Here is a 13,360-nt window from a genome sequence, read left to right as displayed (position 1 = left end):
TCTAATTTTCTTTTAGTTTGTTGACTGTTTCCTATAGCAAGCTTGCCACTAAGTATTTAAAATGTTAGAGACATCCTCCAAACTCAGATGCACAAAATGTAATTTGAAAAATTTCCTGCTATATTTATCCACCTGTGAATGGTAGCAAATGTAGAGACCTTAGGTTTCACTGCTGCTGTTCTGGTGGCACTCACCTCTTGCAGTGCTCGGCAGCCATGAGATACTTGTGTCTTCCTTCATGGTGTCTCTTGGGGTTGTCTCTGGGAACAGGTGAGCCTGACTGAATTTGATATTCAGCAATGGCATAAAATTGTTATTACTGTCGTTTCATACACCTCATTCCCTCTCTAGAGGATCCACAGATCCTATTGAAGAAATCAGGTGCATGCAAAAACAGTGAATTTGCTTTCTCCTTGCCCAGAACTCATGTTGCTCCTAAGATGTAGGGATGTGGTCAATATTTGGTGTTGTGGGATGTCTTGGCATTAGAAGCAAGTGTTTGTCCCCTTGCCAAAGAAAAAGATGATTAGGAAAAAAAAAAAAGAACTTTTTATGTAAATGCCATCTATTTATATATTGCTCAGCAACTATTTGTTCACATTGACCTTTTTAAACCAAAATGGAAAAAAAAAAATCCTTTTAAAATCCAAGCAAGTAGTTTAATGCATTATTTTTGCATACAAAAAAGAGAAATAAGAAAAATTTTAGTTATATTATTTTAAATATCTAAAATGTCTCAGTAAGCTGGTGTGAATTATTATAGTTATTTTAGTGAGTTAATTCTGAAAATTAATAAAGTGTTTTCAAATAAAGGTACAATGGAACATAAGTTAATCATAGAACATAGTTAATTTCCTGTTCCTTTAGAAGAAAGATCCTTCAAATATATTTATTCTGAAACCCTAACAGGTGGAAAAAATAGTCTTACACTAAAAAGCACAATCTTTTAATGTGTTCCAAGTGCTGTGTGTGGTAATTCTTGCCTTATAAAGCCTTCATTTTGAAATCTGGACAAATTTGCAGGGTGCTGCACCAAGCTGTCTCAGCAGTAATACTTTTGTAGAGTTTTAAATCCAGCCCCTTTCAGGGCATGTGGCTTCTTCTGGAAACTGAATGCCCACAAAAATGTGCTTGCATTTAAAATAAACAAACAAACCAAAAGAATTAATGAGCCACCAGGATTTGCTGAACGGATGTGGATCCCACAAGTTGATCTCCTTGGGTTCTGTGCGGGCTTGTGGCTAACATGGGAGAGCAGCTCTCCATGCAGGGATCCAGAGTTGTGTGCCATTCCTGTTTTCATCTCACGTTTGTGTCAGCTGCATTGCCCCTTTTCTTTCCATTCATCTCTTAGATTATGAATGAGACCAAAATGGGGATCTTTTTTTAAATCTCCCTTGAGGACAAATGCTTTTTTTTTTCCTCTTTATCTCTCTCTTGGGGGAAGCCTGACATAATTGTGAATGACATGGGAGCAGTGTTTCTTTCTTTAAACCGGCATCACCAGAAAATGATCATGTTTTTTTCTGTAATTTATTTCTGTAAAAATATTTTACTTTAAAGTGTGCATTTGCTGCTGCAACTGCATTAAGTTGCACCTCCATCAGTAACTGATTTTGTCTCTTTCACAGGCTTCTTTACAATTTGCATTGTAGCCACAAGAAAATTATATTTGCCTGAAAATAGTTTTTCGGGTATATATTTAATTTCAATCAGATAAGCTCTTTGAGCCCTGATTATGTATAAAACTGTTAAAATAAATAAGTGTAAATCCTTTCTCTCCAAGAGATTATAAGGTATTTGAGTATGCTGTATAATTTTTTAAGATTGGAAAACACAGAGATGCAAAGGTCTTGTTTTCAGACAAATACAACATTTATTTAGACAAGATTAAAATTTATTAACTAAACCTATTAAGCTTGAAACAAATTTTATTAATTATTTGAATCACAGCATTTGTAGACATTTTCAGTCCTGTGAGCTGTAGCTTACAGGTACTCTAAGCAGGAACCTTTTGAGGTAATTTGAATGTACCAGTTTAAACCATAAATATTTCTAGTCTCTCAATTCCTTCCAGACTCTCCAAAAGAAAGCAGAAACTATGCCATGTCAGAATCCTAGTCTGGAAGCAGCATTTATGCTTTGTAAAACTTAAAGCCTTGAAAAGACTGCTACTGAAAAGACCAGCATAGAAGAAATTGAGGCTGCACTCTATTTTATTAATTTATCTGAGGATCCAAAATACAATTGCATCAGGTTTTTAATGTGCCATCTGCATTTCAGTTATGAAGCTTATGACAAATTGCAAATATCAGTAGCAGAGCTGCCTGTTGATGTTTTCAGAGCAATGAAAGAAGAAATGAAGGACTTTCAAAGCAGTTAAAAACGAGGCACAGGAGCTGTAGTTTGAGATGTGGCCTGGGCATGTGTCTGTAAGATGTCTGCCCATCAGAGCACTTGGGCTTTATGTACTCTTAACTCTAAGTGTCCTGGCAGTCTTAACCTGTACAGTAACATCCTGTGTCTCTTTTTCCTCTTGCTGTGTCTGTGTCTCCTTTCTGCTTCACTCTGTCCAAAATAAATGTTCGAATGCAGTTGTCTCCTTCCACAACCCCTCCCTCCCAGTTCTACCTGAATCTCCAGATCAGAGAAATATTTATTAAATGAAAGATCTCTGTGAAAGACCTTTGACCACACCCTTACCCAGACCTGTGCTTCACACAGACACCCAGCTGCTGTGGTTGGGTGTGGATGGGTTGCAGCAGCCCCTGGACTGTGCCCTCTTTGCTTAGGCTCCTGCTGTTCTCCCTCTTCTGGTTCTGTACTCAGCTCCTGGAAGAGGGATTTTTTGGCAAAACTTTCTCTTGCCCGGGAGCATTTCCTCCAGGGACAGGACAGCTCCCTTTTCTGTAGTAATCCTCTACATAGTGGTTAAGCCAAAAGGAATTTTTTAAAGTGGTTTTTATCCTTCATGAGCATTATTTGGGAGAAAAATAACAAATAAATTCTAACTGCCCTTGTGACTTCTTTGTTCAAGCAGATTGTTTTCAAACTTTTATTGCTGCTTCTGGTGTTGAGACCTGTAAAGATTACATTTCCTTCAGATGAACAGTTTTATGGACCTAGAACTTAGCTTAGCCTGATTGCATCTGAATGCCAGCTTTTGTCTTAGAAGGGTGGCAGATATGACTCATTAGTAATTCTGCAGAACAGCTGTTTGCATAATTCTTCCAGTCTGTAATCTCAAGAAGCAAAGAAAAGCCTTCTTCCCTGAATGTGCATATGTGTATGCATGCATATATATGTGTATGTGCACACAGAGAATTTATACACATAGATACCCATGGGGTTTGTAAAGCATATTTAGAAATAGAAATGTTGTTCATTATGTTTCTACATGTTTTAGTTTAAGTAGCTGTGAAAGAGTGTGAAAAGAATCCTTCAGTTCCTCAGTTTGTGGGGTACTAGTCTCCAGTGTAGAGCACACTCATATGTTATACAAACTAAAAAGAAAAACAAGGAGTCACAGAATTATAATACAAATATTATTGCAATCTCTTTCAACATCAAGGCCCAAATCCATGTGTTTTGAGGCTGGAGAGTTGTTTGTTAAGTGTTAAAAGCATCCTGGTGTGCCTTTGAACTGAGAACTACGATTTCCATGCCTTGTGAACCAAAGCTAAAATAAAAATACAGGATTTGTGCGGTAGCTGGGCCATATGAGGTGTATCTCTACACTGTAAAGGGAGAGTGCCCTCGTCAAAAGGCAGCAGAACTATATCAGTGAAGCAAGAAATCCAGGCTGAGAAATGGTTTTCAGAAACTTTGAGGCACATCTGACTTTGACATCAGTTGTCAAGTGGCTGCCAGGAAGCACAAACTAACTCCTGACAAGCTGGGTAACGAAAGAAAGCACCCTCTGGATCTTATCAGAAGCATAATTTGAGGTGATTCTATTTTAATCTTTCAGTAGGAGAGCTGAGAGTAATGAACTGTTGTGTTACATCATTTCATAGAAGTGAAGTGACTGGAAGATGGTACAAAAACATGTATTCAGAGCCTGGTGTGGAGCAAGGAGATGAGCATTGGAGTGACTGGTTTGACACACTTATTTCTGCCTGATTTCCATGTGAGACAACAGTCGACTACCAGAGGCCAGCCTTCATACTTTATAAACTCTCCTTATTTTCCTGTGTCTCTGCATCCGCTTACTGGATGTAGCTCTCTGGCCAGCAGGCTGCCTTTTGTCAGTCAATGCCATTGACTCCTTGCAGGGTCAGAGCACCAGAAGATGAAATTCCTGACCTAGAATTGTCTTCTGTTCTCAGAAAATGACTGTGCTGTTCAAAAGACTGCTTTATGTCTTGTTTTGACAGAGCTAAAGTCACAGTATTCTATGTCTTAATCTGCAAAGCAAAGTTCAGCATGGCCTCTACAGAGAGATGCCTGCATGAACACAGGAATAACACAAAACTGCACAATGTATTTATTAGAAAGTGTTTCTAAACTACATAGGAAATGAAATACTGACATTGAATTAAAATGTGATTTGCGTTCTCATGCTCCTTTTCCCAGTGTTCTGATTTCAAACAAAAAATGTGTGGTGCTTATGTGCTTCTGGAGCTCTGGTCATGCCTGGCCTGTCCACTCTGGGCTCAATCATCCCTGCTGCCTATTTTCTCTGATGCTCTGCTAAAGCTGTTCCCAAATGTGGCTGCAAAGCCAGCTTGTTGGGATGTGTAGGTGTAGTGCAAGTGAGGACTTGATCTCAGACACACTTCATGCCTATCCTAAGATACAGTACAGAGGCAGCCTAAGAATTCACCTAATTCAAAAAATGGGAATTTAAAAAAAGTTTTAAATGTGTCAAAATTTTATCTCAATGCTCTTCACTATCAAAAAAGGCCTGGTTTTTTTACCATTATAAAGATAATTAAAGATGAAAAACATATTACTGTAACTTGCATACTATAATTTTAAAAATCATGGTGCATAGAGGCCTTCATTGGGTGCCATGTGCTGGGTGACCCACCCTCTGCACAGTCCTCAGTCACCTCACATCAAACAAGTGCTAGACAAAGACTCTGGAAGAAAGTAAGGCAAGTGAAATTGCTTGCATAATTTAAGAATTTAATCTGTCCACATCTCTGTTCTAATGCTGACTGATTCTGTAGTGTTGAAACAAAACTGATTTTTGAAACAATTTATTTTGTATATGGAATAAAATACTAGAAAAATTGCTGCTGAGGAGGTTAGTTAACTTTAATAATAGAAAATAATTTTTGTAAGTCAAGAAGTTCCCATGTTAAAATCACACAAAGTGTTTAAAGTCTGTAGCATATGATGACTGTACAAGTTATAGAGTTTCCATGATTCTGCTTTTAGATTAAAAATGCAGAGTTACTGTCACTACTGTTTCAGTTAGGATAAACCAAAGATCTCAAGTGACATCAAGAACTTAGAGATGGGAGGGAAGGAGGGAGGGAGGGAAGGAGGGAGGGAAGGAAGGAAGGAAGGAAGGAAGGAAGGAAGGAAGGAAGGAAGGAAGGAAGGAAGGAAGGAAGGAAGGAAGGAAGGAAGGAAGGAAGGAAGGAAGGAAGGAAGGAAGGAAGGAAGGAAGGAAGGAAGGAAGGAAGGAAGGAAGGAAGGAAGGAAGGAAGGAAGGAAGGAAGGAAGGAAGGAAGGAAGGAAGGAAGGAAGGAAGGAAGGAAGGAAGGAAGGAAGGAAGGAAGGAAGGAAGGAAGGAAGGAAGGAAGGAAGGAAGGAAGATTAAACTCATGACAAATGAAGTTTGCAGTAGTAGTGAGGCATCTGTCAAAAAATAGGCTAAAAGACCATGAATTAAGGTGGCAGACAGCTCTGACTGTGAATAATAAGCCTGTTATTTGAAGGTTGAGATCCTGTCCCATAGTGAAGTTAGTGGAGCCTGGGTTTTTATTTGGGGCTAGAGAAGTGTTACTATCCAATCCTCCAGGTAAGTTTGTGGGGTGGACATGTCACGAAGTTGCTACCCTGAAAGTATTACTCTGAAATGTACAAGTGTTAGGAGTTATGCAATATATTATTTTCTTCTTAAATTTTTCTTGGGAATAGTCATGGGTGATGGTCTTATGACAGTGGATCAGACTAAGAAGAAAAGTCATCCTCTGATCCAAAGAACTGAAAATGCAGTCATCCTTCCTGAAAAATCTGCAGGCAACATTCAAAGACTTTATGAGACAGTTGACCTCAGTAAACCAGTAATCTTACCAACCTGTCACCCTTGTTAGTCAGGAAGACTCTTACAGATTACTCTGAAAGAATGAAATGCAGCAGCTTTTTTGGTATCTAGTCTAGCTTCTCCCAAATGCAGTCACAGCCCAGAAGAAAGCATAACATTGTGTGTTTGGAAACAACAGCCCAGTGATGATGAAAGTATCATCTGGCCCTTTATGACTAAAACTATGCTTAAAACAATCAACAAATTTACAAATGTGAATTAGTAAATGTACAAAGAAAGTAAATGAGAAATGCTATCAGTAAAAATAAAACATTTAAAAAACACTTATATGTGATATACAACAGATTTGTTTAATTAGGTGAATATATTATTTAATAAGAAAGAGTCTTCAGTTTGAAAAGAAAGAGGAAGCTGAGTGGTCTGTAAGATCATTGATTTCTTGAAGGAGACAAATCAGAAATTTCTATTCAAGTGTTCCTCATAACACAAGAACTTAAAAAATTACTTTGAAGTACATACAAACTCTCAAAAGGCATATATGCTTTAAATGATCCACAAGGAATTTGAAGATCTTACTGCCACAGAATGGCTTGGCTCCCAAAATACAAGTGAGCTCCAAAAGTAATTAGATAAATAAATTGCAAAGCAATTCACTCAAGCCAATCTGAACACCACGATGCAGATGCAGCCTCCTACTCAGAAAGTCCCTAAAAGTGTGTGTAGTCAGAACTTAGGAGGCTGTACAAAAAGGAAGCATCTCTGAAAGCAGCCCTGATTATTTTTCTGATTAGCAGTTGGATAAAATCAGAGATGTAATAATAGCAGCTAATTGTCTTTTGTAGCCATCTGTTGTGCCTTGGGCAGTTTTGGGTTAAGCTGTATTTTTTTTTTTTCCAGGAAAAATGTAGGTGTGGTAGATGAAGTCAGGAAATGCATAGCTGTAGTGGATCATTGAGCACTTTAGGTTGCAACACCTTTCATATAAAAAGGCCTTGAGGTACATAAGGCTTCAAAAACATGCAGTGATGGTAAAAGCCCTGGATTTTACAAATCCATTTTACATCTGGATTTGTATAAAACTTGGTCTTGCTAGACTGTCTAAACAGGTGCATTGCCCTGGGCAGCACCTTCATCCAGTACATGAAACTAGAATGAAACAAGAATGGTTCCAAAGATTACAGTGATCCAGTGCTATATCATGTAATGTCCTCACTGGAGAGTGTGCTCCCATGTGCAGATATCAGGACCTGTGATGGCAGTTCTTAGTCCCCTGAAGTGTAACGTCACTCAGTGAGCCCTGTTAATGCAGCACACTGATTTACACTTCCTTGTCAATCAAAGGAACATCTGTGCTGTGTAAATTATAAAATAAATTCAATGGATGGTTTCCACATGCCTCTTAGTCTGGTGTGTCCCTTCCTACACGGATGGAAACACCTGTCAGTATCAGTGCTGCTGTATTTGCTCCTGCCAAATTGTACATCATGTACTAATGTAGAAGATTTATCCTTCCAACAGAAAGCAAAATTGCACTCTCTTCCCCCTCACTTTCCCCATCCTTTCTCCTTCCTCAGTAGGATTGAAAATTCCACTTCTTTGATGTCTGCCTTTCTGCTACTTAGGAAGAAAAAAAAAAAAAGAAGTTAAAAGTTTGTGTAAAGATACCCCAGCTGGCTTTCTGTTGTTAACCCTGGATGGTGGAAAGGGTTTAGGTTTGGCAGAAGGATCCCTGTGGCTGCAGAGTTACAGCAATGGACTTCCATTTTTGTGCATCTGAGCTGTGAAAATGGCAAACTGAAAATGTTGGATTTAAGCAGGATTTCATGTTGGATTTAAATCCCATAATAAAAAATAGATGTCCTAGTTAATCCCACATCATTACTTCAAAATCTCTGCCCAGATCAAGTGACTTCTGTGGGGACAGTTTAGTAACAGAAATGTTTTAATTTCCAAATAATCAATGTCTTTTGGGACTGAAAAAATTATTACTACTGTACAACACTATTCCTCTGCAACAGACTGCCCACAGGGAAGATGGCTCTGGTCTGTCCTATCATTGAATATATTTATGTACCTAATTATTGTTGTACATCTTGCCAAGCAGGAACTACTAGTCAGTTAAAATGCTCATTTTCACTTTATGGTTTTACTTCCTGTTTTTTCTTAGACACCAATTATCACAAATATCATAATTAGAAATAAATCCTGTTTTAAAGTTTGGGTATTAAATGAAAACTTATATTTTAAAAAATATTTGTTGCAAGTTTAGAATTACTTTTTCTTTAACTCAAATACCAGTATATATCTGCAATTGAGATATAACAAAACAGGAATATGTTTTAGAATAAGAATTGACAGTAGTTGGTACTGCTGAAAGAAGAAAAGTTTCCAATTTCTTAAGACTATGAAGATGTCACTAGTGGCAAGCTTGTTGATTTTATTTGCTACAACTGAATTTTTCAAGAACAGCATTTCTGAAGTATATAGTTGTATAGAGATACATGTTTGATATTTGACTGAATTTTTTGTTGCAATAATGAAAGTTTTATAATTGTATGAGTAATTAATTATTGAATTGTCTGTTTTCTAAAAGTGTTTTCTTTCTTTGGAATGAATTTGATACAGAACAATGCATGGGCATTTTTTATTGGTGTTTGAAAATGACTGTTTTTAAGAAGTCCATTTGCTTGCCTAACACAACACAGAAACACTGTGGGAAACTCTCATTGTAAATTTTGTCTAATGCATGTTTTTCTTCACCAAATAGCTGCAGCAGTAAAAATAATTGTGTTTGCCTTCTAACTATAATAGAAATATCACAGATTTTGCATTCTCCCCAATGGTCTGGACTTTGCAGCTCTTCTGAATTGCCTGGAGTGGTTGCTGAAGAAAAAATTGTAGCCTAACGGAGTGATAATGCTTGAGCAAAGCAACACAGATCCTTTTCTGATTTACTGCTTGGATCAAATACTAATTGAACGAATCAATTTACTGTATAATATATATCTGAATACAATTGTTTTATGAATACTGACAAAATCTTTTTAAACTTGCAGCAGGTAGTGGCAGCAATAAATGCAGGAATCATACCTTTAGGAAACACATCTGCTCAGATCAGTCACTGGGACTTGGGAAGTTCCTTCTTCTTTGCTGGCACTGTTATTACCACCATAGGTAGGACACAGCTTATTATCTTTCTATAGTCAATGAGCTGAAACTCTTGATTTCCAGTGTGTGCATATATTTGTTAATGGTAAATCTTCCAAATCTTCTGTTTTAAGTAGAGTCATTTTCTAGCTGCAGGGGCAGAAATAATAGCTGTCTGTAAAGGAGCCCTAGCTGAGTGATTTTGCTGTAGAAAAAAAAATGTTGCTGTAGATTTTTCTCAGGTAACTGGAAGAGGTTGTGGAAATATTTTCTGGGGAAGATTTGGTCAGCTGTACAGTCACAAGAGTTAAATAGGGCATGATTTAAAGCACATGTGCATTAAACCATGACTGAGATGTGGGGAATTAAATGCCTGTGTTCTCCTATTCAATATTATTTAATCTAAATTCTGAAAGAGTCACTGTCCCTCTGAGCAGGTGTAAAAAGAAACAGCATTTGGTATTTCAGTTTCTTCCCTTTGACTACAATATTGTACACATGGTAGGGAGTTAAAAAAATAAATGTAGCTCATTGATCACAAAAGGGTATTCACAAAGATAGACGGAAATTTGGAGATGAAATAATGAGAAAAAATGAGAGTAATATATAAGGAATTGTAGCATCTTTGCAATAATTATCACTACATAATATTTAGATGCATATTGTGGTGGAAGAGGATGTTCTTTTCAAGTGTTGTCTGGACATTTTTTCTTTCTTTATGTAGAAGTGCATAAATACCATATTTTTTGTGTGTTTCAGTGTAAATATGTGTACATTTATTTGTATGAATATTGTGCCTATGTGATATTTTTCCACATCTAGAGTAACTGAAACACAGGTTTAGTGAAACCAGAGAAATTCTTACCTCCTTGATTTGCAGCAAACTTACTGATTTTATAGTAGCACCTCCTCATGGTGATAAAAACACCCAAGTATTGAAAAATCTAATTAAAATTAAAGGTTATAACCAAAAAAAAAGCAAGAACTTTGAAAGGACATGTTTGTGACCAGTCTTATGTTATCCTCTTTGGGCAGTACAAAACTTTATGTTGTGAGCATCCCTGGTCCCATAGAAAATGCAGGATAGTTGTTTCACTTCCTAATAAGGATAAAAGCTAACATATGAAAAGTGTTCAAAGCATTGAAAGTTCAAAATTTTTTTAGAGCAGTGGAATATTTTGTCTCACCATCTTTTTTTCTAAGTAAAACTAAGGCTTTTCTAAATCAAAATGTTTTGTGATTTAATTTACTGACCTGATTCTACCAAGCCATGTGTAAGTCCAGCTTAGAAGAGAGCAGGGATCTGCAAAGGCATCCAGGCCTTTGATCCAACAGGCAGGATACCCCAATATGAAATTAATTTGAAAATTAATATTTCAGGTCGTTTCTGCAGACCAGAGTTGTCAGAAATAGGTCAAGCTGGGCAACAGTAAATATTTGTTTAAAGTTTTGTGATAGCAGCTTGAGAAAGAAATGGGGGGAAAAAGTCTTTCCTAAAATATTTTGGCTTTGGAGTGGCTGGGTTTCTTTCATCATGGACCCTTTCTGGTGGGAAGCTCCCAGCCAGCTGCACTTTTGATCTTTTTTCAGGATCCTAGGGAAGCAAGATTATATAGAAGCTGTAGTGTGGTTGGCGTTGTCTTAATGCTGTGAACCACCTTGCCCGTGGCTCCCAGGGCCTGTGGTGTGACAGAAGGTGGTGCTGGTGTGAAAAACACCTGGAAAAGTGAATTACCTGGGAAAAGGGTGGGCAGCAGAACAGCTGAGTGTGCTTTCCCTTAATCTTTGTGTTATTACGTGCCAGCAAGTGATTTTGTCTTCAGAACAGTACCTTTGTAACCTTTATGAGTAACTTTTTGAAAATGAAGGCATTCCTTCCAGCTAGAGGGCATATGGTAATAATAACTTGATTTCTTAAGAGAGTCAAAATGTGGTTTATGAGCATCTCCAGAGAGCTGCCATAGGTTTCAGACAAACACTACAGATATTCTTTGTGGACAAAGGCAGAACTGTGTAAATTCATAGAATAACTTTACAGAAATAATTTGTAAATGAGGTTTGATAAATATGAATAAAATTTGTAAATATTACATTCTTATACCTTAAAGTAGACACAAGAAAATTATTTTTCTGTATACCTTAAGAACTACTTGCAGATGAGAAAAGGGATTACCAACATTTAGAGACAATGATAGCTTTCCAGTGTTGCAGCAGATTTTGTAGCTTTCCAAACCACTTATTACTATAATTTTACCATATCACTTAGCCCACACTCTTCCTGTTGATGTGTAAGAATCTAAGATGTTCAAATGGAATCAGTAGTCTATGAATAGAATTTCTCAAACCTTCCTTTAATGAAAGCAAAGCCTTTTCTTACTGGCAGTAGCACTTGCATCCCACAAATATTTGGTTTCTGGGGAGAGGATAATAAATAAAGCCTTTGGCATCTGCCGAAGCAATAAATAGCTGTTTTGCAGTTACTGTTCTTCTTGTATCCCAGTAGTGAACACTGACATGAAAAGTATTGGCTATCTGTTTTGGTGGCTGCTGGAGCACACTTGAACCATCTTCTGGATCTCCTGTAGGTTTCTGAAAGGCATTCTTATGGTGCCATTAAGTCTCTAGAGTTCCAAAGCCAGCTCACAGAAACAGAGGCAACACTTCAGAAAACATGGCTTAGTATTTATGTAACACTTTTTGAAATCTGTTATAATCCTTCATGTGATGCAATAAATGTTAGTGTTCCTAATATAAAATTAGCAAAATCAGTTTGAATAGAATATGATGTGATACTGCTACTAGATCTTTTCTAAAAAGTGGATTTAGTTGAGAGTCATAATCAAACAGTTTCACAAGGCTTTCTTTAGAACAGGTCCTTGGTTTTAGCTTTGCATTTACTACTGTTCTGCAGCACAGAACTTGTTTCAGGAAGGGTTATTCCTTTGACTGGCTTAGTTAGGTGTTCTTGCTTGTGAATATGTTTCCAGAACAAATATACCTCATCTCAACAAAGAGATGTGAAATTGCATGATTATTAGTCTGTGCATATGGAATGGTTTCAGACAGTCTCTTAGAGGGAAAAGAGTAACAGAGGTAAATAGGAATATGAAATTATCTATGAAAAATATTGTTGCATTGTTCCTGGGATACTGTGCATGCTGCAAAGTACAAAAGAACCTCTTTTTGTGTACCTGAAAATGTTATTATCCAGTCAGTCCTGCTCCAAGACCACATGACCAAAGAAAAGAAAAAAGAAGGTTGAGGAGAAAAGAAGAAAAATGATAACTTAATCATAAAACTGGAGATAGTGCAGAGGAGGAAGGGAAAACAACCTTTATGCCTTTTTTTCCCCTCTCTTTTTAGTCTGAGAGTTCATTGCTGGTAGTGTGCATGATTTGTAACCTCTGCTGCATTTCCTTCAATAGGTAGCTGAACTCAGAAATGGGCATACAGACATAGCCTGTACACACCCCAGTATCCCCCAGATTTATGTTTTAGGGCTGGGGAAAGTTTTATATTGGCAGCAGGGTAAAAAACAGACCTGTCATTTTGAAGCTTGAGACCTGTGTCTAGTAAATTGGAAAAACAAAGAAGACATGCCAAGGCCTTGAGCTCAGCAAGTTGTTTTCCCAAATGTCTGGTGTCTCAGCACATAAAAAATGCAGCATCCTCTGTAATACAAGAAACTGCATGGCAAGAACCTCTACTAGCCTGCTATGGATCTTCATCTAAAAGACCTGCATTATTTCGACTCTTAGTCCAGACAGCCTGTCATGATTTTTTCAAGCACTGCAAGGTAGACATATGGGAAAAGTGTTTATTCAGCCTCCTGGAAGATGGAGTGCCTTGGATGGCAGTGGAGAGCAGGGTGGCAGTGCCAGCAGCTCGTTGGTAGCTGTGGTTTGCCAGAGTCCATTCTTTCAAACAGAGCTCCTTTAATGCCTTAGCACTCGAGGATGCACCACAGCCCCATTGATGTACAAATCCAATAGT

At 37.5% G+C, this 13,360-nt stretch overlaps 1 protein-coding gene across 8 annotated transcripts in view; it reads left to right on the top strand.

Moving 5' to 3' along the window:
• The window catches only part of KCNK2 (potassium two pore domain channel subfamily K member 2), a 128,977-nt gene that overhangs the window by 58,431 nt on the left and 57,186 nt on the right, over positions 1-13,360 (top strand). For all 8 annotated transcript variants that reach the window (XM_064414223.1, XM_064414227.1, XM_064414225.1 and 5 more), the window contains one exon: positions 9,277-9,394. In XM_064414223.1, the coding sequence (XP_064270293.1) occupies positions 9,277-9,394 (118 nt within the window). The remainder of the gene's footprint in view (positions 1-9,276; positions 9,395-13,360) is intronic.

Source organism: Passer domesticus, chromosome 3, assembly GCF_036417665.1.
Source record: "Passer domesticus isolate bPasDom1 chromosome 3, bPasDom1.hap1, whole genome shotgun sequence".
NCBI classification, from domain to species: domain Eukaryota; kingdom Metazoa; phylum Chordata; class Aves; order Passeriformes; family Passeridae; genus Passer; species Passer domesticus.
The sequence above is the reverse complement of the archived record's forward strand: the minus strand, read 5'-3'. Positions and strand labels throughout refer to the sequence as shown.